Raw genomic sequence first — 25,565 nt, 5'->3', positions numbered from 1 at the left:
AGTCCTCAATAACAGGACAAGGGAGCTGGTGATGGGAGGCAGAATGACCAATCCTCAATAACAGGACAAGGGAGCTGGGGATGGGAGGCAGGGTGACCAGTCCTCAATAACAGGGCAAGGGAGCTGGGGATGGGAGGCAGAATGACCAATCCTCAATAACAGGACAAGGGAGCTGGGGATGGGAGGCAGGATGACCAGTCCTCAATAACAGGGCAAGGGAGCTGGTGATGGGAGGCAGGATGACCAGTCCTCAATAACAGGGCAAGGGAGCTGGTGATGGGAGGCAGGATGACCAATCCTCAATAACAGGGCAAGGGAGCTGGGGATGGGAGGCAGGATGACCAGTCCTCAATAACAGGACAAGGGAGCTGGTGATGGGAGGCAGGATGACCAATCCTCAATAACAGGACAAGGGAGCTGGTGATGGGAGGCAGGGTGACCAATCCTCAATAACAGGGCAAGGGAGCTGGGGATGGGAGGCAGGATGACCAGTCCTCAATAACAGGGCAAGGGAGGTGGGGATGGGAGGCAGAATGACCAGTCCTGAATAACAGGGCAAGGGAGGTGGGGATGGGAGGCAGGATGACCAATCCTCAGTAACAGGGCAAGGAAGCTGGTGATGGGAGGCAGGATGACCAGTCCTGAATAACAGGACAAGGGAGCTGGTGATGGGAGGCAGGATGACCAGTCCTCAATAACAGGACAAGGGAGCTGGGGATGGGAGGCAGGGTGACCAATCCTCAATAACAGGACAAGGGAGCTGGGGATGGGAGGCAGGATGACCAATCCTCAATAACAGGACAAGGGAGCTGGGGATGGGAGGCAGGATGACCAGTCCTCAATAACAGGACAAGGGAGCTGGGGATGGGAGGCAGGGTGACCAATCCTCAATAACAGGACAAGGGAGCTGGTGATGGGAGGCAGGATGACCAGTCCTCAATAACAGGACAAGGGAGCTGGTGATGGGAGGCAGAATGACCAATCCTCAATAACAGGACAAGGGAGCTGGGGATGGGAGGCAGGGTGACCAGTCCTCAATAACAGGGCAAGGGAGCTGGGGATGGGAGGCAGAATGACCAATCCTCAATAACAGGACAAGGGAGCTGGGGATGGGAGGCAGGATGACCAATCCTCAATAACAGGGCAAGGGAGCTGGGGATGGGAGGCAGAATGACCAATCCTCAATAACAGGGCAAGGGAGCTGGGGATGGGAGGCAGGATGACCAGTCCTCAATAACAGGACAAGGGAGCTGGTGATGGGAGGCAGGATGACCAATCCTCAATAACAGGGCAAGGGAGCTGGGGATGGGAGGCAGGATGACCAATCCTCAATAACAGGACAAGGGAGCTGGTGATGGGAGGCAGGATGACCAGTCCTCAATAACAGGACAAGGGAGCTGGCGATGGGAGGCAGGATGACCAATCCTCAATAACAGGGCAAGGGAGCTGGGGATGGGAGGCAGGATGACCAGTCCTCAATAACAGGACAAGGGAGCTGGTGATGGGAGGCAGGATGACCAATCCTCAATAACAGGGCAAGGGAGCTGGGGATGGGAGGCAGGATGACCAATCCTCAATAACAGGACAAGGGAGCTGGTGATGGGAGGCAGGATGACCAGTCCTCAATAACAGGACAAGGGAGCTGGCGATGGGAGGCAGGATGACCAATCCTCAATAACAGGGCAAGGGAGCTGGGGATGGGAGGCAGGATGACCAGTCCTCAATAACAGGACAAGGGAGCTGGCGGTGGGAGGCAGGATGACCAGTCCTCAATAACAGGACAAGGGAGCTGGTGATGGGAGGCAGGATGACCAGTCCTCAATAACAGGACAAGGGAGCTGGGGATGGGAGGCAGGATGACCAATCCTCAATAACAGGGCAAGGGAGCTGGTGATGGGAGGCAGGATGACCAATCCTCAATAACAGGGCAAGGGAGCTGGGGATGGGAGGCAGGGTGACCAGTCCTCAATAACGGGACAAGGGAGCTGGTGATGGGAGGCAGGATGACCAGTCCTCAATAACAGGGCAAGGGAGCTGGTGATGGGAGGCAGGATGACCAATCCTCAATAACAGGGCAAGGGAGCTGGGGATGGGAGGCAGAATGACCAATCCTCAATAACAGGGCAAGGGAGCTGGGGATGGGAGGCAGGATGACCAGTCCTCAATAACAGGACAAGGGAGCTGGTGATGGGAGGCAGGATGACCAATCCTCAATAACAGGGCAAGGGAGCTGGGGATGGGAGGCAGGATGACCAATCCTCAATAACAGGACAAGGGAGCTGGTGATGGGAGGCAGGATGACCAGTCCTCAATAACAGGACAAGGGAGCTGGCGATGGGAGGCAGGATGACCAATCCTCAATAACAGGGCAAGGGAGCTGGGGATGGGAGGCAGGATGACCAGTCCTCAATAACAGGACAAGGGAGCTGGTGATGGGAGGCAGGATGACCAATCCTCAATAACAGGGCAAGGGAGCTGGGGATGGGAGGCAGGATGACCAATCCTCAATAACAGGACAAGGGAGCTGGTGATGGGAGGCAGGATGACCAGTCCTCAATAACAGGACAAGGGAGCTGGCGATGGGAGGCAGGATGACCAATCCTCAATAACAGGGCAAGGGAGCTGGGGATGGGAGGCAGGATGACCAGTCCTCAATAACAGGACAAGGGAGCTGGCGGTGGGAGGCAGGATGACCAGTCCTCAATAACAGGACAAGGGAGCTGGTGATGGGAGGCAGGATGACCAGTCCTCAATAACAGGACAAGGGAGCTGGGGATGGGAGGCAGGATGACCAATCCTCAATAACAGGGCAAGGGAGCTGGTGATGGGAGGCAGGATGACCAATCCTCAATAACAGGGCAAGGGAGCTGGGGATGGGAGGCAGGGTGACCAGTCCTCAATAACGGGACAAGGGAGCTGGTGATGGGAGGCAGGATGACCAGTCCTCAATAACAGGGCAAGGGAGCTGGTGATGGGAGGCAGGATGACCAATCCTCAATAACAGGGCAAGGGAGCTGGTGATGGGAGGCAGGATGACCAGTCCTCAATAACAGGACAAGGGAGCTGGTGATGGGAGGCAGGATGACCAATCCTCAATAACAGGGCAAGGGAGCTGGGGATGGGAGGCAGGATGACCAATCCTCAATAACAGGACAAGGGAGCTGGTGATGGGAGGCAGGATGACCAGTCCTCAATAACAGGACAAGGGAGCTGGCGATGGGAGGCAGGATGACCAATCCTCAATAACAGGGCAAGGGAGCTGGGGATGGGAGGCAGGATGACCAGTCCTCAATAACAGGACAAGGGAGCTGGCGGTGGGAGGCAGGATGACCAGTCCTCAATAACAGGGCAAGGGAGCTGGTGATGGGAGGCAGGATGACCAGTCCTCAATAACAGGACAAGGGAGCTGGTGATGGGAGGCAGGATGACCAGTCCTCAATAACAGGACAAGGGAGCTGGGGATGGGAGGCAGGATGACCAATCCTCAATAACAGGGCAAGGGAGCTGGTGATGGGAGGCAGGATGACCAATCCTCAATAACAGGGCAAGGGAGCTGGGGATGGGAGGCAGGGTGACCAGTCCTCAATAACGGGACAAGGGAGCTGGGGATGGGAGGCAGGATGACCAGTCCTCAATAACAGGGCAAGGGAGCTGGGGATGGGAGGCAGGATGACCAGTCCTCAATAACAGGGCAAGGGAGCTGGTGATGGGAGGCAGGATGACCAATCCTCAATAACAGGGCAAGGGAGCTGGTGATGGGAGGCAGGATGACCAATCCTCAATAACAGGGCAAGGGAGCTGGTGATGGGAGGCAGGATGACCAATCCTCAATAACAGGGCAAGGGAGCTGGGGATGGGAGGCAGGATGACCAATCCTCAATAACAGGGCAAGGGAGCTGGGGATGGGAGGCAGGATGACCAATCCTCAATAACAGGACAAGGGAGCTGGGGATGGGAGGCAGGATGACCAATCCTCAATAACAGGGCAAGGGAGCTGGGGATGGGAGGCAGGATGACCAGTCCTCAATAACAGGACAAGGGAGCTGGGGATGGGAGGCAGGATGACCAATCCTCAATAACAGGGCAAGGGAGCTGGTGATGGGAGGCAGGATGACCAGTCCTCAATAACAGGGCAAGGGAGGTGGGGATGGGAGGCAGGATGACCAGTCCTCAATAACAGGGCAAGGGAGCTGGGGATGGGAGGCAGGATGACCAGTCCTCAATAACAGGGCAAGGGAGCTGGGGATGGGAGGCAGGATGACCAGTCCTCAATAACAGGGCAAGGGAGCTGGTGATGGGAGGCAGGATGACCAATCCTCAATAACAGGGCAAGGGAGCTGGTGATGGGAGGCAGGATGACCAATCCTCAATAACAGGGCAAGGGAGCTGGTGATGGGAGGCAGGATGACCAATCCTCAATAACAGGGCAAGGGAGCTGGGGATGGGAGGCAGGATGACCAATCCTCAATAACAGGGCAAGGGAGCTGGGGATGGGAGGCAGGATGACCAATCCTCAATAACAGGACAAGGGAGCTGGGGATGGGAGGCAGGATGACCAATCCTCAATAACAGGGCAAGGGAGCTGGGGATGGGAGGCAGGATGACCAGTCCTCAATAACAGGACAAGGGAGCTGGGGATGGGAGGCAGGATGACCAATCCTCAATAACAGGGCAAGGGAGCTGGTGATGGGAGGCAGGATGACCAGTCCTCAATAACAGGGCAAGGGAGGTGGGGATGGGAGGCAGGATGACCAGTCCTCAATAACAGGGCAAGGGAGGTGGGGATGGGAGGCAGGATGACCAGTCCTCAATAACAGGGCAAGGGAGCTGGGGATGGGAGGCAGGATGACCAGTCCTCAATAACAGGGCAAGGGAGCTGGGGATGGGAGGCAGGATGACCAGTCCTCAATAACAGGGCAAGGGAGCTGGGGATGGGAGGCAGGATGACCAGTCCTCAATAACAGGGCAAGGGAGGTGGTGATGGGAGGCAGGATGACCAATCCTCAATAACAAGGCAAGGGAGCTGGGGATGGGAGGCAGGATGACCAATCCTCAATAACAAGGCAAGGGAGCTGGGGATGGGAGGCAGGATGACCAATCCTCAATAACAGGACAAGGGAGGTGGTGATGGGAGGCAGGGTGACCAGTCCTCAATAACAAGGCAAGGGAGCTGGGGATGGGAGGCAGGATGACCAGTCCTCAATAACAAGGCAAGGGAGCTGGGGATGGGAGGCAGGATGACCAATCCTCAATAACAGGACAAGGGAGCTGGGGATGGGAGGCAGGGTGACCAGTCCTCAATAACAGGGCAAGGGAGCTGGGGATGGGAGGCAGGATGACCAGTCCTCAATAACAGGACAAGGGAGCTGGGGATGGGAGGCAGGATGACCAATCCTCAATAACAGGACAAGGGAGCTGGGGATGGGAGGCAGGATGACCAATCCTCAATAACAGGGCAAGGGAGCTGGGGATGGGAGGCAGGATGACCAATCCTCAATAACAGGGCAAGGGAGCTGGGGATGGGAGGCAGGGTGACCAGTCCTCAATAACAGGACAAGGGAGGTGGGGATGGGAGGCAGGATGACCAGTCCTCAATAACAGGGCAAGGGAGCTGGGGATGGGAGGCAGGATGACCAGTCCTCAATAACAGGGCACTGGAGCTGGGGATGGGAGGCAGGATGACCAATCCTCAATAACAGGGCACTGGAGCTGGGGATGGGAGGCAGGATGACCAATCCTCCTCCTCATGCATGAAAGCACTTTCTAGAGCTGTAGAATATGGGGAGGAGTAAAAGTCATCCTGTTGATTACTTTCACCAGAGTCCGTGTGACTTCCTCTTTTAGGCTCGGGCAGATTTATTTTCCTTCTGTGAAGTAATCGATAAATTGTGCCCCCTTGATGTGCGATGTAGGATTCGTATGTTAACAGGGGAAGAAACATGATTGTTTTATCTCTTAATAGGATGCAACAAGAAACTTAATCTTAGTGGACGCCCATATCGACATATTGGTGTCCTTGGTACATCCAAGTTATATGTGATAAGAAATCAGATCTTCACATTTACTCCACAGGTAAGCACCTGAATTGGTCCGGCTGTTAATGGTACATTTCTTTGAACTGTTTCTAAACTTGTGCCACAGAATGCCTAAGTCTAACTAATTGTTGCTGTCGTTGAAGAACCCTTGCCGTGAGGGAGTTACAAACAACTAATCACTAAATAATGCAGGTTATATTTTTGATGTGACATTTTAAACATTTAGCACAAAATGTCAAATTGGAAGAATAGGCTGCTTGATGATATTTCTGTGTGTTTACCATTCAGGCAGATACCTGCATGGGAATCACTGTTTTATTCCCTATTCTCTCCCGCTCCTGAGAGTTCTAATCCCCCTCGCTCTTCATGGTTGTTGGGGAAAGACGAAATATGAAAATTATTACACGTGTAGAATACTCATTTCATCGGTTCAATTTTAGGCTCAGATATATTTTAAAACATTTCCTGTGCATTATTTCAAATTAAAACTACCAAAATATTTATTGGCCTTGCCCTGAACATGTGATATTGCAAGTACGTGAAAGGAATTTCTGCTGGTTAATCATTTTTAATTGTGCTTTTTTAATGAACAGTTTATTGATCAGCATCAGTTTTACTTGGCCCTGGACAACCATATGATTGTGGAAATGCTGCGAACCGACCTCGCCTACCTTTTCTCCTGCTGGAAGATGACCGGCCGTCCAACAGTCACCTTCCCCATCACTAAGAGCATGCTGGGTAAGAGTTTATCTACTAATTGCAGTTCTTGTTGGAAACAAAATCATGAAAATGAATCTCAGCGGCAGGCGTCCTAATTACTCGTTTGACAACATAAGGAAATCTTGGAAGGGCTGTGGGGAAAGGGCGGGGGAGTGGGACAAATTGGATCGCTCTACCAAAGAGCCGGCACAGGCACGATGGGCCAAATGGCCTCCTTCTGTGCTGTGTGATCCCGTGATGGATATACTTGTTCAGTAACAATCGATAGTTGAAGGTATTTATTTTGGATAAATGTCAATGTGTGCAGGTAGATTGATGGTTATATTGCTAACATCTACACTCTGGTGAATTTGAAAAATGAGACCCAAGGACTGACAGACCAGACTTGGCTTTCTGTACACATTTCTTAGTATCTTTAGTTGGTGTTTAAAATAGTATTACAGGTGGGCAGGGTGTTGATGGAGCGTAGTTATTATCCCATTATTCAGCAGGGTTTCGGTTTTAATTCATTTACTGCAGCATGTCTATTTCAAATGTGTAGAACTCGAGACAAAAGACTTCAGCAACTGCTCTGAGATAACTTGAAAGCGACGAGAGATCTAGGGGAAGTACCTTTTTGTTCAAAGTAGCCCCCTCTTTAGAGAGCAATGTAATAAGTTCTCGGTGAATGTTCCGAGTTAGTAAAGCTGCCCGTTTTATTGCCAGTATGGGAGACAATTATCACTGACAGCGAACATCCCAAAGCATCATGGACCAGCTCTGCAGCAAATAACAGCCGGCAATGTCTTGAGACCTCCCACCCAACCCCAGGGAACGATGCCAGCAGCAAGGGGTGCAGATTCCTGAGGAGGTGTCCTACCCGCCCAGAAGGGAAAGGGAAAGTCAGAGGAAAGCTCAGCACCAGGCTGTTCCGTTCAGGATAGCTTTGGTGAAGTCCAAGGAACAGGTCCTGGGCCGGAGCCTGTCTCGCGGGCTGGAGTCTGTTCCCCTGGCTGGTGCCTGACCCCCGGGCCGGAGTCTGCGGAGTCTGACCCCCGGGCCGGAGGCTGCGGAGTCTGACCCCCGGGCCGGAGTCTGCGGAGCATGACCCCCGGGCCGGAGGCTGCGGAGTCTGAACGCCCCGGGCCGGAGTCTGCGGAGCCTGAACCCCCCGGGCCAGAGTCTGCGGAGTCTGAACCCCGGGCCGGAGTCTGCGGAGTCTGAACCCCCCCGGGCCGGAGTCTGCAGAGTCTGACCCCCCCGGGCCGGAGTCTAACCCCCCCCCGGGCCGGAGTCGGACCCCCCCGGGCCGGAGTTTGACCCCCCTGGGCTGTGGGCTGGAGCCGGTCCTCTCGGCCATGGGTAGGAGATTCAATATCCTCCTTGGCTTATCATGAATTTCTGCACTTGTACAATATTCAGCAGTAGAAATTTACAAACTATTTGATTTGTTTGCGAGATGTAGGCGACACCAGCAAAGTAACATTTATTGCCCAACCCAGAGAGTGTTAAGTGTCAACCATATGCTGTAGGACTGGAGTCACACGTAGGTCATACCAAGTAGGGGTGGCAGGTTCCCTTCCCTGAAGGACATCGGTAAACTAATTGTGTTTTTACCACAATCTGCCAGTTTTCATGGTCATTTTCTTCTCTGACGTCGCCACAAATTACCAGATTTATTGAATGCAATTTCAGAACATCAGAAAAAGGAGCAGGATTCAATCAGATCATGGCTGATCTTCTACCTCAACTCCACTTTCCCGTCCGATCCCCAAATCCCTCGAGTCCCTTGGTGCCAACAAATCTATCGATCTCAGTCTTGAATATACTCAACGACTGAGCCTCCACAGCCCTCTGGGGCAGAGAATTCCAAACATTCACCACCCTCCGAGTGAAGACATTTTCCCTCATCTCAGTCAAGTGGCCAACCCCTTATCCTGAGACTTTGTCCCCCTAGTTCTAGACTCCCCAGCCAGGGGAAACATCCTCTCAGAACTCAAGACTTCTTGAGATACTGTTCCAGTACCAGTACCTTTTGTACTGATGCATTATTCAAAATAAGAGTGTCTGTCTTAAGGAGAAAGGAAACTCATTAATGGAAGCGTTCGAGATTTATATGGTTTGAAAAATGCATCCCAGGAAAAACAATCCAGCAGAGCATCTTGTACATCAGTGAGGTCCCCGACTCCCCCGCTCTTCCTACACACTCACATACAACATGTCAACTGAACATTTGATTTCTACAACAGTTTTGTCAGTTCTTATTTTTTATAATTGTCTCTTAAAAAAAATCAAGTTTATTTTATTCTGCCCCTGCTTTCCTTTTGTAGAATTGTCCATCATATCAACACATTACACCGGATTACACCGGATATACGGCCCAGAAACAGGCCATTCGGCCCAACCAGTCCATGCTGGTGTTTATGCTCCACTCGAGCCTCCTCCCGTCTTTCCTCATCTAAATCTATCAGCGTAACCCTCTATTCCCTTCTCCCTCATGTGCTTGTCTAGCCTCCCCTTAAATCCATCTATACTATTCACTTCAACCACTCCCTGTGGTAGCGAGTTCCACATTCTCACCACTCTCTGGGTAAAGAAGTTTCTCCTGAATTCCCTATTGGATTTCTTGGTGACTATCTTATATTGATGGCCTCTTGTTTTGCTCTTCCCCACAAGTGGAAACACTCTCTCTGTACCCACTCTATCAAAACCTTTCATAATTTTAAAGCCCTCTATTAGGTCACCCCTCAGCCTTCTTTTTTCAAGAGAAAAGAGACCCAGCCTGTTCGTCGTTTCCTGATATGTATACCCTCGCATTTCTGGTATCATCCTTGTAAATCCTCTCTGCACCCTCTCCAGTGCCTCGATATCCTTTTTATACTATGGCGACCAGAACTGTACGCAGTGCTCCAAGTGTGGTCTAACCTAGGTTCGATACAGATTCAGCATAACTTCCCTACTTTTCAATTCTATCCTTCTAGAAATAAACCCTAGTGCTTGGTTTGCTTTTTTTATGGCCTTGCTAATATCCTGCCCAAGAGAACGGGTAGTTAACATGCCCCTGGCCTCTACTAATGCCGCTCTAACTCAAGGTGACTCTCCCTCCACGTTGCCTTCTCGCCATGCCAAGTGCTCGGCTGCCACTCAGTGCGTTCCCACGACAACAGAGCTGAGATCTAGACTCCAACACTGGCAGTCACGGTACTACCCATTACGAAACGGCTCAAAGTAGATCTTAACCACCACTTCCATCTTCTCTCAGACGGCAGGTGCTTGTAATGGGGGACGGCTGTTCCAGAGCCATTGGGAGTGGAGGGGGTGTGGGCTGGTGCTTGGGGTGGAGGGCCCTCGTCGGTACACGGCCAGCGAGGTCGTCCACACCCCTGGGGTCCACCTGCCTTCCTTCCACCACATTCCCGGCCCACGGCAACCCTCTCTGCTTTGTCAGATTGTCCAAGTTTCCCTCCCCCTCTGCTATAATCATTTACACCTCCTCTGGACCAATTGTTTGTTTCTTTACTTGTCCCGTTACCACCCCCTTTTGCCTTGCACCATCATCCCTTTTATCATTTAATGACTCCTGCCCTTCACCCTATCACAGACCTTCCCCTGTATTTGTTCCCTGGCCTCCTGGATCAAAATGCCTTTGGTTATTCGCCTCATCTGAGAATCTCTCAATCTTCCGGTTCCAGCTGGAATATGGTCCCTCCGCCCTTCCACGGCAGATGGTTGAATACATGGCATGAGTTTGTTTCTTCCATTGACCTGCTGGTCGAGGAGAAAACTGTAAAAATATTCCGGCCGTGTGACTGCGTGTGCAGGAAGACTCTGTACTTGTACAAGAGACACAAACTGCTGGATAAATAGGCCTGGATTTTGCGGTGGTAATGGCGGCGAGACTTTCAGCGGTCATTCTCATTACCCTACCCCTCTGATACCCACTGTAACTTCAGGATTTAGCGCATGTGCAGATAAACGCGGGAATCCTGAAGTTGTGGTCAGTCATTCCCTGCTCCGACACAGGCTGTGTTGTGGAACTCCCCATAGCCGGCATTCATTTGAAGTGACGAAAACATCCCCTTTTCCACTCTAATATTGCTGTAAAAATCCCCATAAAAAGTTAAACCTTGTTGAAATAGGTCTAACTAGGGTTTTAACGGCATATTGACTGCTGAACAACTGTTCTGGCCCCGAAAAACAAATGTTATATTTGTGGAATGTCAAATTTCACCATTATAATAAAAATTGCTATATTTTAAAAATGTTTTAATTTTTTTAGAAACATAGAAAAATAGGAGCAGGAGTCGGCCATTCGAGCCTACTCCGCCATTCAATATGATCATGGCTGATCCTGTAGGAACGTGGGTTCCTAACTAACAGACTGAGTTCTACTCAGATGATCAAACAAAACGAACTTTAATGAAACAAACAGGTTTTAACAAGAAACTGCAGGATAACATCGAATGTAAGTCTGCTCTCTCTGGAGGCTCCACGAGGACTGCCGGGCGGTCCCGTGGCTGACGTCATGATGTCATCATGTTTTCCCGCCAGTGGGGGATCACGTGATGAACGGCGTGACGTCATCACGTTTTAGCCGCGCTGTTAAAGTAACCACGCTCTGTACAGTTAAACAGCATAAATAAAGATACAGACTCAGGCTGTAGCTAACATGTTGTTAAAGGAATTATATACAAACGATCTGAGTCCTTTGGTGGCTCCGCCACAATCCTCTATTTCAATACCATATTCCCGCTCTCTCCCCATACCCCTTGATGCCTTTTGTGTCTAGAAATCTATCTATCTCCTTCTTAAATATATTCAGTGACTTGGCCTCCACAGCCTTCTGTGGTAGAGAATTCCACAGGTTCACCACCCTCTGAGTGAAGAAATTTCTCCTCATCTCAGTCCTAAATGTCCTACCCCGTATCCTGAGACTGTGACCCCTCGTTCTCGACCCCCCCAGCCAGGGGAAACATCCTCCCTGAATCCAGATGTCTAGCCCTGTCAGAATTTTATACATTTCAATGAGATCCCCTCTCATTCTTCTAAACACTAGTGAATACTTTTTTTAAGTTTATGATCTTTCAGCTTCTACCTTAACCCCATGTGCATGTCCCAATCTTTATTTCGCTCTCTGTAAAAAAATTAGAAAGTAAAATGATAATCAGTGCTTTTTATTTCCTGGTTTGCTGTCTGTGAGAATTCTCAATGTGATTGGCTGCTTAGACAGCTTGATGACATCACTGCCAATGTACACTGGGGATCCCCTTTTGACAGTGTTACAATCAAAATAAGGTTGAGAAAGCTAAAGTTTTTGTCACGGAGATTGCTAGATCTTTGTGGGCAGCTTTCTTAAAGGTCAGCGGTGATCGCCGTCGCTTCGCTGCTTGAGTGCAAATTCCGGGCCATCTGTCGGCATCTGTAAAGAGAGATTATTTCAGGACCTGTCTTTCTCTTTCCAAGTGCTGACATGCTAGTTCCAGCATTAGTAGTTTATAATTCTGATTTCTAACAGTTGCAATAATCAGACTTTTCCTGTGGACTATATGTTTATTCCTGCAGTTTTAGTGGAGAATTCCAAGACAAGTGCATAAATAATGTAACTGTTAAGTTAGCAGACCTGGATCTACAGGAACAAATGGGTAGTACATATGAAACGTACATGGTATTTGGAGAATCGCCACAGTCAGTTTGAAAATAGGCAGAAAACAACTGCAACTTATGGGATGTCCGTGTCCATATGCAGCAAGACCGGGACAACATTCAGACTTGGGCTGACAAGTGGCAAGTAACATTCGCACCACACAAGTGCCAGGCAATGACCATCTCCAACAAGCGAGACTCTAACCATCTCCCCTTGACATTCAATGGCATTACCATCGCTGAATCCCCCACTATCAACATCCTGGGGGTTACCATTGATCAGAAACTGAACTGGACCAGCCATATAAATACTGTGGCTACAAGAGCAGGCCAGAGGCTGGGAATTCTGCGGCGAGTGTCTCACCTCCTGACTCCCCAAAGCCTTTCCACCATCTACAAGGCACAAGTCAGGAGTGTGATGGAATACTCTCCACTTGCCTGGATGAGTGCAGCTCCAACAACACTCAAGAAGCTCGACACCATCCAGGACAAAGCAGCCCGCTTGATTGGCACTCCATCCACCACCTTCAACATTCACTCCCTCCACCACTGGCGCACTGTGGCTGCAGTGTGTACCATCTACAAGATGCACTGCAGCAACTCGCCAAAGCTCCTTCAACAGCACCTTCCAAACCCGCGACCTCTACCACTTAGAAGGACAAGGGCAGCAGACGCATGGGAACATCACCACCTACAAGTTCCCCTCCAAGCCACACACCATCCTGACTTGGACCTGTATCGCCGTTCCTTCACTGTCGCTGGGCCAAAATCCTGGAACTCCCTTCCTAACAGCATTGTGGGTGTACCTACACCATATGGACTGCAGCGGTTCAAGAAGGCGGCTCACCACCATCTTCTCGAGGGCAATTAGGGATGGGCACTAAATGCAGGCCTAGCCAGCGACGCCCACATCCCATCAATGAATAAAAAAATAAAAAATAAGAATGTTGGGATTGGATAATGTGTTGCTTGTCCCTGTGCAGACAGTGGTATTCCCATTCTAGGAGAATTCCTTCCAGGCCCATTTCGGGAAAGTAGAATAGTTTTTTCCCCGAGTGCAGGAATGCTGAGGGTGGTTGTAGCATTCTCACTCCAGTGGCGATTTGCTACTTTAGAAAAGATCAAGAATTGAATTTGGGACCTTGTGAAATGTGTGGCTTCATGCCACTATTAATGTTGTTGCCTACACTTGAGGGCTTTCGTATATATCATTTGGTGTACCAAAAAACAATTTCTAGTTTTGTGCAGCTTAAACAAAAGCGGTAGTGGCAATTCCCAGGTCTCTTTCTGCCCCTACTCCGCACGTGGGCCTAGCTTCAGTACAGGAATGCTCCCCCTGCTGTAGTAGAATACAGTGCTTGCTTTCTCAGACTAACTCGACAGCACTGATTATTTCCCCAGTGTCACATCAGATTCAATGGCGAAATGTTCTTCCTGATCTAGACCTCCAGATACAAGTTGTTTGACCATGGAGAAGTAAAGTTTTTAGCTTTTGATTTAAAGGCTCGGGAACACACGATGGTGTCTTGTACTCTCTAAACTTGCCCCGTTTCTGTTACAGTTGAGGATGGAGAAGACATTGACTCAAATATTCTTTGCACCCTTCGAAAGCTACAGGACGGATACTTTGGTGGGGCGAGGTATGAATTTACATATAGACAATAAATAGAATAGTTACATAGAAACATAGGAGCAGGAGTAGGCCATTCGGCCCCTCGAGCCTGCTCCGCCATTCAATGCGATCATGGCTGATCATCCAAATTCAGTACCCAGTCCCTGCTTTCTCCCCATACCCCTTGATCCCTTTAGCCTTAAGAAATATATCCAACTCCTTCTTGAATATATTTGATGAATTGGCCTCCACTGCCTTCTGTGGTAGAGAATTCCACAGGTTCACCACTCTCTGGGTGAAGAAATTCCTCCTCATTTCTGTCCTAAATGGCCTACCCCTTATCCTTAGACTATGACCCCTGGTTCTGGACTCCCTGACCATCGGGAACATCCTTCCTGCGTCTAGTCTGTCCAGTCCTGTCAGAATTTTATATAGAAACATAGAAAAATAGGTGCAGGATTAGACCATTCGGCTCTTCGAGTCTGCTCCGCCATTCAATATGATCATCGCTGATCCTCTATCTCAGTACCATATTCCCGCTCTCTCCCCATTCCCCCATGATGCCTTTTGTGTCTAGGAATCTATCTATCTCCTTCTTAAATATATTCAGTGACTTGCCCTCCACAGCCTTCTGTGGTAGAGAATTCCACAGGTTCACCACCCTCTGAGTGAAGAAATTTCTCCTCATCTCAGTCCTAACTGTCCTACCCCGTATCCTGAGACTGTGACCCCTCGTTCTAGACCCCCCAGCCAGGGGACAACATCCTCCCTGCATCCAGTCTGCCCAGCCCTGTCAGAATTCTATACGTTTCAATGAGATCCCCTCTCATTCTTCTAAACTCTAGTGAATACAGGCCTAGTCGGCCCAACCTCTCCTCATGTGACATGCGTGTACTGTGGTGACCTGTATTTGGATTATTGGGTGGATAACGCTTTAGTGATGAAGCTTTGTGAAGGTAACTAACTGTGATTGTAATGTTTAACTTTTTAGAGTAAAAACCGGGAAAATATCTGAATTTCTGATTACCTCATGCTACACACATCTGAGTTTCATGGATCCCGGCCCTGATGGCCTTCTATCGGATGATTATTTCAGTGAAGCGAGCATCAGTTCGAGTGATGAGGCGGAAGAGGTGGTTTCTGTCCACGGTTCATGCTATAGAAATGATGGTAGGAATCGTCCAAATTCTGCTTGTAGACTTCTCGGCTTCCATGTAGGTTTGGCATTCCCGCTTGTGGTAAATGCTAGTCTTCTATATGTTCGTTGGAAAATCCTTATTACAAATTCAGTGTAATCGAAGATTGCTTGCTGTTTCATAGGGCATGTTTTAAAAAAGAAAAAAATATTTGTAGTGAATTCTTCTTAAAGTAAACTCTGATATTTTGGGGGATATTTTTAACCCAACCTGCTCACCTTCCATTGAAGTGAATGGAAAGTGAAACGGGGCAGAGAGTAAAGCGGCCAGTCACAGCCCAGACATTTCCTGACTGATGGTTCGGTTAAAATTACTCCCACTATTTCTGTGCCAAGAACTCGGAATGGTACCTGAATTGTGTTATATATGTGAGCAGATGTCTAGGTTGAGCTGTCAGTGGGAAAGCATCCATGCTCAATGGAGAAAACCACGCCAGTGAGATGTAACTCGAGGGGACGGAGTCAGGGATGGCAATGAAAGCTGTAGAGAGGAAGCAGAGGTGAGGAAAAGGTGAGAGCAGAAGAATGTGTCAGAGATCGCAATAATGACCGAGAACTCACACGCAGTAAAAAGATATAGAGGTACTGGAGAAAGTGCAAAAAAGATTCACAAGGATGATACCAGGACTGCGGGGCTAAGATTGAACAGGCTTGGGGCTCTTTACTCTAGAAAAGAGAATGCTGAGGGGTGACCTGATAAGAGTTTTTAACATTATGAAGGGGTTCGATAGGGTAGATGTAGAGAGGATGTTTCCGCTTGCGGGCGAGACCAGAACTAGGGGCCATCAATATAAGATCGTCACTAATAAATCCAATAGGGAATTCAGGAGAAACTTCTTCACCTAGAATGTGGAATGCGTTACCACAAGGAGTGGTTGAGGCGAACAGCACAGGTGCAAGGGGAATCTAGATAAACAGAAGGATGTGTTGATGGGGTGAGATGAAGTCGGGTGGGTGGAGGCTGGTGTGGATCATAAACACCGACACGGACCCGTTGGGCCGAATGGCCTGTTTCTGTGCTGTAGGTCGATACCGTTCGATACCGTTTATAAATGCAAATTTTTGTGCTGAATTGGTGTACAAAAATCCATCTGTTATTTTCCTACGTTTCCTTTGGTGGGTTTGGTTTTGTTTTGAATTTTCTAAATACAAATTTTCCTGCCACTTTAGATGCTGGTGGTTACCATGACGCAATCTGCCAGTCGCCCCCATCCCCACTTCTGCCCTTCAAACAATAAACTTGCACCACGTAAACACTGACCCACCAAACTCTCACCTTGGACCAATAAGGAGAAAACTCAGACTGTAACAGGAGGCTTTACATCAAAGGTGCACACAGCCCTGACAGTGGGATCTCATCAGCTTAAAAGTGGGGATGTTTGCTGATGACTGCACAGTATTCAGCGCCATTCACAATTCCTCAGATAATGAAGCAGTCCATGCCCGCATGCAGCAAGACCTGGACGACGTTCAGGCTTGGGCTGATAAGTGGCAAGTAACATTCGCGCCACACTAGTGCCAGGCAATGACTATCTCCAATAATCGAGAGTCTAACCACCGCCCCTTGACATTCAACGGTATTACTGTCGCCGAATCCCCCAACATCAACATTCTAGGGGGTCACCATTGACCAGAAACTTAACTGGACCAGCCACATAAATACTGTGGCAACAAGAGCAGGTCAGAGGCTGGGTATTCTGCGGCGAGTGTCTCACCTCCTGACTCCCCAAAGCCTTTCCACCATCTACAAGGCACAAGTAAGGAGTGTGATGGAATACTCTCCACTTGCCTGGATGAGTGCAGCTCCAACAACACTCAAGAAGCTCGACACCATCCAGGACAAAGCAGCCCACTTGATTGGCACCCAATCCACCACCTTAAACATTCACTCCCTCCACCACCGGCGCACCGTGGCTGCAGTGTGTATCATCTCCAAGATGCACTGCAGCAACTCGCCAAGGCTTCTTCGGCAGCACCTCCCAAACCCGCGACCTCTACCACCTAGAAGGACAAGGGCAGCAGGCGCATGGGAACACCACCACCTCCAAGTTCCCCTCCAAATCACACACCATCCTGACTTAGAAATATATCGTCGAGCCTTCATCGTCGCTGGGTCAAAATCCTGGAACTCTCTCCCTAACAGCACTGTGGGAGTCCCTTCACCACACAGACTGCAGCGGTTCAAGAAGGCGGCTCACCACCACCTTCTCAAGGGCAACTAGGGATGGGCAATAAATGCTAGCCTTGCCAGCGACGCCCACATCCCAGGAACGAATAAAAAAAAGTTTATTTTATGTAGTGAATTTTTCATGTGATGCAGAGAGTGAATAACAAACATCGAATTGAGAAATCTTGCTGCAACTATCCGCAGTACTTTAGGAAGTCAGCACTGTGCATGTGAGCATGTTTGGGGTTAGGATCCAACTTCTGGAAAGACATCTCAGGGAGGCTTGATGTTGAGCATTGGTTTAAGTCCTGGGGAGAGAAAAGGGCTTTGTGAAGTAATCGAAAGACCCCAGGTTGTATGGTATAAAATATTCCCCTTGGGTTTGCAAGAACATGGCTGCTTTCCCTTTCAGTTCAAGAATAGAGGCTAAATGTGACAATTGTTTGGCTGGTGGTTGATACTGTTTTTGATACACAGTTGATCATCAAGATGAGCTTGTGCAGTATATAAATCATCTGCTACAAAGCACAACCCCTGTATCAAAGCGACTGCCTCCAACATCCAAGAACCCAGGAATGCACCACGTGTTTGAGGCTGAGCACACCACAAGGGACATAGTATCAATGGTGGCCAAAGCAAAGGGACTGGAATTATCAAGTAATCAAAGCTGCTTTTAAGAATAAGACAGTTACACTATATTTGTACATTAACAACATTTGATTTGAAATTGCTTTGGTGAGGTATTTGGAGAGGATGTGGGGATATAGGGGGCCGATTTTAACCCTGCATGGCTGGCAATTAAACTGGCCGATGTGGCGTGCCTGCGCTGATCCCACTGGCTTTTCATGGGCTGTGACCGAAACCTGCTCTTCTGAGCAATGGAGAAGGTGACTCACCGAAAGGTAGCAGGTCCCTCTTTAAATTGGCAGTATTTAAAGCAGGCTGTGTGGGAGGAAAATCCGCTGTGGCTTCCCTGCCAGGACAAACTGGGGCCAAGCAGAGGCCCGCGTGGGCCAGAGGAGGCCCGAGGGGCCCGGGGAGGACCAGAGAGGTAAGGGGGTTTTATTTAGTTTCCGTGTGGGCCAGTAGGTTCGGAAGTGCTCCTTTGTGGCCCCACAAGGAAACCTCGGGTCTCCCCTGCCCCAGACACCCCACACCGACTGCTAGGCTCTTCTAACGCCCCCCCCTCACCCCAGCCCCAACCTTCCAGGCACTTACCTGAGATCTGGGGCCTGTTTCTTTGTGTCCCCGGCGACTGCCTCCCTCAGGCCACTCACCACATCCCACTGGGTTTGGACGGGAGGCTGAGTGAAGATCTCCAGGGCCGCGCGCTGCAAAGGTTTGGACAGTTTGCCATCTGCTCCCTGCACCCCCCCACCACACAGCCTCCTCTCCACCCCTCCCCACAGCCCCCCCCCAACAGCCCCCTCCCCACCCCCACACACAACCCCCTCCCCATCTCACACACAACCCGCTCTCCTCCCCACCCCCTCCCCACAACCCCCTCCCCATCCCCCCACAACCTCCCCACCAACCCCCCCCCCCCCCCCCGCACAATCCCCAACCCCAAGTTAAAATCTGGGCTATAATCTTTTTGAGTTCGGAATTGCATGAATTTGTACTGGGTGTGAATATGATTCAGCTTTACTGTAAGCGAGTTAATTACTAATACATCCAAATTTAAATGTATTTCATTAATGTCTTTGTTGAAGCTGAGAAATGGGTAACATTGAAGTAGATCCCAGATAGCTGTAAACACAAACGCTGTCGGCAACTCGTGAATGTGTTGGTGATGAGTTACTTTCCGAATATCTACTTTGATTTTTCACACAGCTGTTTCCATGTACCTGCCCATGAAAGTTCCAATTACTCATCAAAAATCTCAGAAGTTACTGGATGTACCAAAATCAGAGCCAGTTAAGGTCAGTGTTCTGAAGCATTTGAGACTTTGCTTGATGTACATCATTGGGCAGCATTTTTTAAAATAAAATAAAGTACTGTAATTGGGACTGACTGGGTCAAAGAAATCAGTAATGCACACAGGTAGGCTTTGTTTATGGGTGGTCCAGAACCTGAAGTGGACGATCTGATATTTACTATGTCCCTTCTCCAGACTAAATGGGAAAGCGTCGAATCATACAGCGCGTAAGGAGGGCATTTGGCCCATCGTGCCTGTGCCAGCTCTCTGAAAGGACGATCCAATTAGTCCCACTGCCCCGTTCATTCCCCAGAGCCCTGCAAAATATTTATCCAATTCCCTTTTGAAAGTTACTATTGAATCTGATTCCATCACCCTTTCAGGCCATGCATGCCAGGTCACTGTGTAAAAAAGTTCTCATCTTTTTCTTGTGTGAATGATTCTGTATTGCTCTGTGAGCCTAACCACATATTCATCATAAACTAACTGATTTCTCATGATGTTGCTCGCAATCAGTTGGAGGATCTGCTGTTTTATGACGATTGTTTTTTTTGTCAACAAAGTTACTCGAGCCTCCTCCCGTCCTTCCTCATCTAACTCTATCAGCATAACCCTCGATTCCCTTCTCCCTCATATGCTTGTCCAGGCTCCCCTTAAATGCATCGATACTATTCGCTTCAACCACTCCCTGTAGTAGCGAGTTCCACATCCTCACCACTCTCTGGGTAAAGACGTTTCTTCTGAATTCCCTACTGGATTTCTTGGTGACTATCTTATATTAATGGCCTCTTGTTTTTTTTAATTTGTTTATGGAAAGTGGGCATCACTGGCAAGGCTAGCATTTATTGCCCATCCCTAGTTGCCCTCGAGAAGGTGGTGGTGAGCCGTCTTCTTGAACCACTGCAGTCCGTGTGGTGAAGGTGCTCCCACAGTGCTGTTAGGGAGGGAGTTCAGTTCCAGGATTTTGACCCAGCGACGATGAAGGATCAGCCGATATATTTCCAAGTCAGGATGGTGTGTGACCTGGAGGGGAACTTGGAGGTGGTGGTGTTCCCATGCGCCTGCTGCCCTTGTCCTTCTAGGTGGAAGAGATCGCGGGTTTGGGAGGTGCTGCTGAAGAAGTCTTGGCGAGTTGCTGCAGTGCATCTTGTAGATAGTACACACTTTTGCTATTTCCCACAAGTGGAAACATTCTCTCTGTGTCTGCTCTGTCAAAACCTTTTATAATTTTAAAGACCTCTATTAGGTCACCCCTCAGCCTTCAATTCCTGATATGTATACCCTCGTACTTCTGGTATCATCCTTGTAAATCTTTTTTGCATCCTCTCCATTGCCTCTATATCCTTGTTATAATATGGTGACCAAAATTGTACGCAGTGCTCCAAGTGTGGTCTAACCATGGTTCGATAGAAATTTAGCATAACTTCCCCACTTTTCAATTCTGTTCCTCTAGAAATAAACCCGAGTGCTTGGTTTGCTTTTTTTATGGCCTTGTTAACCAATGTCGCTACTTTTAGTGATTTGTGTATTTGTACTCCCGAGATCCCTTTGTTCCTCTACCCCATTTAGATTTTTATTTTCCAAGTAATATGGGACCTCCTTATTTTTCTTATCAAAATGTAATACCTCACATTTATCTGTGTTGAAATTCACTTGCCAATTATTTGCCCATTCTGCAAATTTATGAATGTCTTCTTGTAATTTGTTGCTGTCCTCCTCAGTATTGACTATCCCTCCAATTTGGTGTCGTCTGCAAATTTAGAAATTGTGTTTTTGATTCCAAAGTCTAAATCGTTAATATAAATTGTGAATAACAGTGGTTGCAGCACTGCTCCTTGTGGAACACCACTACCCACCTTCTGCCACTGTGAATAGCTACCCTTTACTCCCATTCTCTGCTTTCTGTCTTGAAGCCAGCGAGCTATCTATTCTGCTTTTTGTCCCCTGACTCAGCATGCTCTGACCTTATTCATTCGTCTATTATGTTGTACCTTATTGAAGGCCTATTGGAAATCCAGATATATTACATCTACTGCATTGCCCTTGCCTACTCTCTCTGTTACCTCTTCAAATAATTCTGTGAGGTTGGTCAAGTAAGACTTTCCCTTTTGAAATCCATGCTGACTATTCATTATTTTATTTTTGGTTTCTAGATGTTCTTCTGTTTTCTCGTTTAGTAGGGATTCCATTATTTTTCCTACCACCGATGTTAAGCTGACTGGTCTATAGCTCCCTGGATATGTTCTATCTCCCTCTTATAAATATAGATATAATGTTAGCTATCCGCCAGTCATCTCGTACTACAACTTTTTCTAACAAATTATTAAATGTGTAGTAATGCCTCTGCTATCACGTCCCTGGATTCTTTTACAATGCGCGGATGCAACCCGTACGGACCAGGGGTTTTATCCTCTTTGAGTTTGATTCGTTTATTTAATATTTCTCCTCTTTTTATTTTAAATGCGGTTGTATCATTACTAATCTCATCTTCCGATGTCATGTCCACCTGTTCTGTCTCCCTGGTAAATACTGAAACAAAGTAATTATTTATTATTTCTGCCATTTCGCTATCACTGCCTGTGATTTTATCCTATCCATCCCTTAGTTGCCCTGTTCCCATCCCAACTTTCCTTTTTTATTGATGTGCCTGTAGAATATTTTACTATTTTATTTTATGTTCCTTGTTAATTTAATTTTATAGTTCCTCTTTTCCTGCCTAAACTTTTTTTTTACTTCTCTCCTAATCTCTTTGTATTCTCCCTTGTCATGCTCTCCCTTGCTGTCATGTACTTAGTGTAGGCCTCTTTCCTTATCCTCAATTTTTCCCTTATGTCTTTATTCATCCATGGTGTTTCATTAGTGTTTAGTTTGTTCTTGTTTTTTAGCGGAATATATTTTTCCTGGGCTCTGTTGAACACAGTTTTAAATGTTTCCCGTTGCTGTTCTGCATCATTGTTTGCCAATATTGTTGTCCATTTTATCTTCCCAAGTTCTATTCTCAGCCCCTCAAAATCAGCTTTTCTCCAATTACCCTGGTCTTTGTCATGCTCATGTCCTTCTCAATTATTATCCTAAACTGTATTATATTAAGGTCATTATTGCTTAGATTTTCCCCTACTTTTACTTTTCTTATCTTCTCTGGTTCATTCCCCATTACTAGATCCAGTAGTGAATCCTCCCTTGTTGGGCTTCTTACATATTGGGTTAGAAAGGCGCCTGTACACATTGTAGGAACTCCATTCCCTTATCCCCTTTACCTACCTCTTTTGTCCAATTAATATCGGGGTAGTTGAAATCCTCCATGATTATTTGTTTTTACTAATTTCCCTAATTTGTTTTCATATTTCTTCCTCCACCTCCCTCCCACTATTAGGTGGTCTGTAGACTACCCCTATTAATGTGATTGATCCTTTATTATCTTTTATCTCTATCCACATAGATTCTATTTTTGTCTCGCTGATAGCTACATCACTTTTTCCTCCTGCCATTGTTATCCCTAATAAGTACAGCTACTCCACCTCCCCTTTTTCCTCTCTTATCTTTTCTAAATGTGTTATACCCTGCAATGTTTAATTCCCAGTCCTGATTTTTCTGTAGCCATATCTCAGTAATCCCTACTATATTTGCTTCCTCGCAATGTATTATTGCCTCCAGTTCCTCTGATTTATTACGGACACTGTGTGTATTGCTGTACAGACAGTTTAACTCCTTTTTAATAGCATGTTCCTCTCTTTTTTAACCATCTTTTTACACTCCCATTCTCTAACTCTATTTATTCCCTGGCCATTTATATCCTTGCTTAGTTTAGTCTGTCCTAAGCTCTCCTTCCCTATTTTGTTTATATTTAGGCTTTTTTCATTTCTTGTAGATCCCTCCCCCTAGCTTACTAGTTTAAAGCCTTTGCCACCTCCCTATTTACCCTTTCCGCTAGGACACGGGTCCCAGCCCAGTTCAGGTTGAGCCCGTCCCATCGGCACAGCTCCTTCCTGTCCCAGTACTGGTGCCAGTGTCCCATGAAAAGGAACCCCTCTTTCCCACACCAGCCCTTTAGCCACATGTTAATTCTCCTGATCTGTCTGTTTCTATGCCAATTTGCATGTGGCTTGGGCAATAATCCAGGAGATTATTACCCTCGAGGTCCTGCTTTTTAATTTAGCTCCTAACTCTTGATACCCCCTCAGCAGGATCTCCTCCCTGTTGCTACCTATGTCATTTGTTCCGACATGGACCACGATAACTGGATTTACCCCCTCCCTTTCCAAGTTCTTCCCCAGCCGCCTCGAGATAGCCCTTACCCTGGCAACCGGGTAGGCAACACACCCTTCAGGACTCACGTTCTTGGCTGCAGAGGACACTATCTATCCCCCTAATTATAGCGTCCCCTATCACTACCACATTTCTAGTCTGCTCTTCCCCGCATGGGCAACCTTCTGAGCCACGGTGCCTTGGTTTGCATTGCGGCTGTCCTTCCCGCAGTCTTTCTCCTTGTCCTCACAGGTAGCGAGTACAGGTCCTGTGTCTGCGGGACGTCCTTCCCAACCTCTAAGTCCCTGCTACCCGGCTCCCTAACAGTCACACCCTCCCCTTCCTGAACCTGAGCTTTCCTCTGGGGTGTGACTGTACTCTGGATAAAACTATCCAGAAATTCCTCCCCCTCCTTTATGTGTCGGAGTGTCTCTAACTCGCTCTCCAGCTCAATGACTCTGAGCCGGACTGACTGAAGACAGAGACATTTCCTGCAGATGTGGGAATCCGGGATAGTCGCGCTGTCCACAAACTCCCACATCCTACAGTCCCGACACATAGCCTGCCCTGCCATCTCTAGTCTTCTTTATTTACTTTTTTATTGATAGAAAGTAAGTGTTGCACATACAGGATGTGCACACTACACACAAGACTCTAATATATTACTCGTCAATCTCCTGGGTCTTTACACTCGAAGTCAAGACTAAGTGTTGCCTTGAGATTAAATAGGATTAGATGGCAGCAACAATTGGACCACAGGGCTGTGACACAAGAGGACAGAGCAAGGTTAAAGGTCATGGGGTAAAGTAGAGAAGGTTTAGAGGTTGGCAGCCTAAGGGGGCAGGTGGGAGTTAGAAGGTGGAGGTGAGGGAAACGATACAGTGGAGTTAGAGAGCAGAGATGGGAAAAAGGTGGAGCTGTTTTGAATAGGAGAAGGGAGGGTGTGGAACAGTAGTGGTGTTGACCAGCTGGGAGCTGATGGGCAGGACACAGCACAGGCCCAAAACAGGTGGGTGACAACGTGCTGGGGCCAAACCGGTGGGGAAGAGTGGAGTTGGAGGGAGGAAAGAGAGGCAGACCACGCTAGTGACTGGGAGCTGTGCCAGACTGCTGAGAGAGCATGCAGAGGAGAGGAAGAGTGAGGCCCCAACACAGAGCTGTGGAGGAGAGAAGGGGCGGAGGAGACAACATCCTGCAACAAAGTATAAAGTATATTTCATACATAAAATTTAAATCTTTAAAATTATCTTGAATAAACTTACCTGAAGAAACCAAGATGGCATCGGAGCTTGGGAGAGAAAGTTCAGTGAGTTGCTCCACGTGCCACCGGTGGCCATATTATGTAATTACAGCATTACATGTTTACATAGGCTGCGTCCATGATAAATGTAGACAGGAATTTGTAATGGTAAAATGTTGACAGAAAACGTGACAAAAACTTGACAACGGGAAGCTGAGTTGTGCAGACAGACATAAGGTTTTTAATGAGCCATAGCTAGATATGTTTTTGATTCAATAATAAGTTTAATGAGAATTAATGAATTTAGCACAATTCTGAAAACTTGCTCAGCTAAACAATTGCATTTCCTTTTTTAACAAGCCGGATCATCGAGTGGACCTCAGCTTGCCCAAGGATGTCCACGGTGATATTGACTTTGCTTCATTAGTTGAACAGCTAAAAGAATGCCTCACACTACAAGACCAGGCGGACATATTGTACATCCTGTATGTCATTAAGTAAGTGAAACATTTCACTCAATAAAACGGAGCAGTTTTTCATATTTTTATCTCTCTTCCACCATTGAACTCCCATTAGGCTTCTTGCAATATTAATAACCAATGAACAATTCATATAAAGTCTCCCTTTGCTGCCTGTCAGTCAAAAAAACTACACAAACGTCCCAAGGCGCTTCACAGGAGCGTTATCAAACAAAATTTGACACCGAGCCACATAAGGAGAATATAGGGCAGATGATCAAAAGCTTGGTCAAAGAGGGAGGTTTTAAGGAGCATCTTAAAGGAGGAAAGAGAGGCAGAGAGGTTTAGGGAGG

The 25,565-nt window shown here is 48.0% G+C and overlaps 1 protein-coding gene across 2 annotated transcripts in view; it reads left to right on the top strand.

Moving 5' to 3' along the window:
* The window catches only part of LOC147107294 (phosphorylase b kinase regulatory subunit alpha, liver isoform-like), a 157,293-nt gene that overhangs the window by 73,558 nt on the left and 58,170 nt on the right, over window positions 1-25,565 (top strand). Inside the window, exons 15-21 of one of the 2 annotated variants that reach the window (XM_086006175.1) lie at window positions 5,963-6,072; window positions 6,629-6,773; window positions 13,939-14,017; window positions 14,981-15,159; window positions 17,829-18,008; window positions 19,185-19,273; window positions 25,115-25,251. In XM_086006175.1, coding sequence (XP_085862301.1) covers window positions 5,963-6,072; window positions 6,629-6,773; window positions 13,939-14,017; window positions 14,981-15,159; window positions 17,829-18,008; window positions 19,185-19,273; window positions 25,115-25,251 — 919 coding nt within the window. The remainder of the gene's footprint in view (window positions 1-5,962; window positions 6,073-6,628; window positions 6,774-13,938; window positions 14,018-14,980; window positions 15,160-17,828; window positions 18,009-19,184; window positions 19,274-25,114; window positions 25,252-25,565) is intronic. The other variant, XM_086006176.1, reaches the window with a different exon arrangement.

Source organism: Somniosus microcephalus, chromosome 14 (assembly GCF_052327205.1).
Source record: "Somniosus microcephalus isolate GS21.2 chromosome 14, FLI_Smic_1.0, whole genome shotgun sequence".
Lineage (NCBI taxonomy): Eukaryota > Metazoa > Chordata > Chondrichthyes > Squaliformes > Somniosidae > Somniosus > Somniosus microcephalus.
Note: the sequence above shows the minus strand (reverse complement) of the source record. Positions and strands in the feature narration are given on the sequence as shown.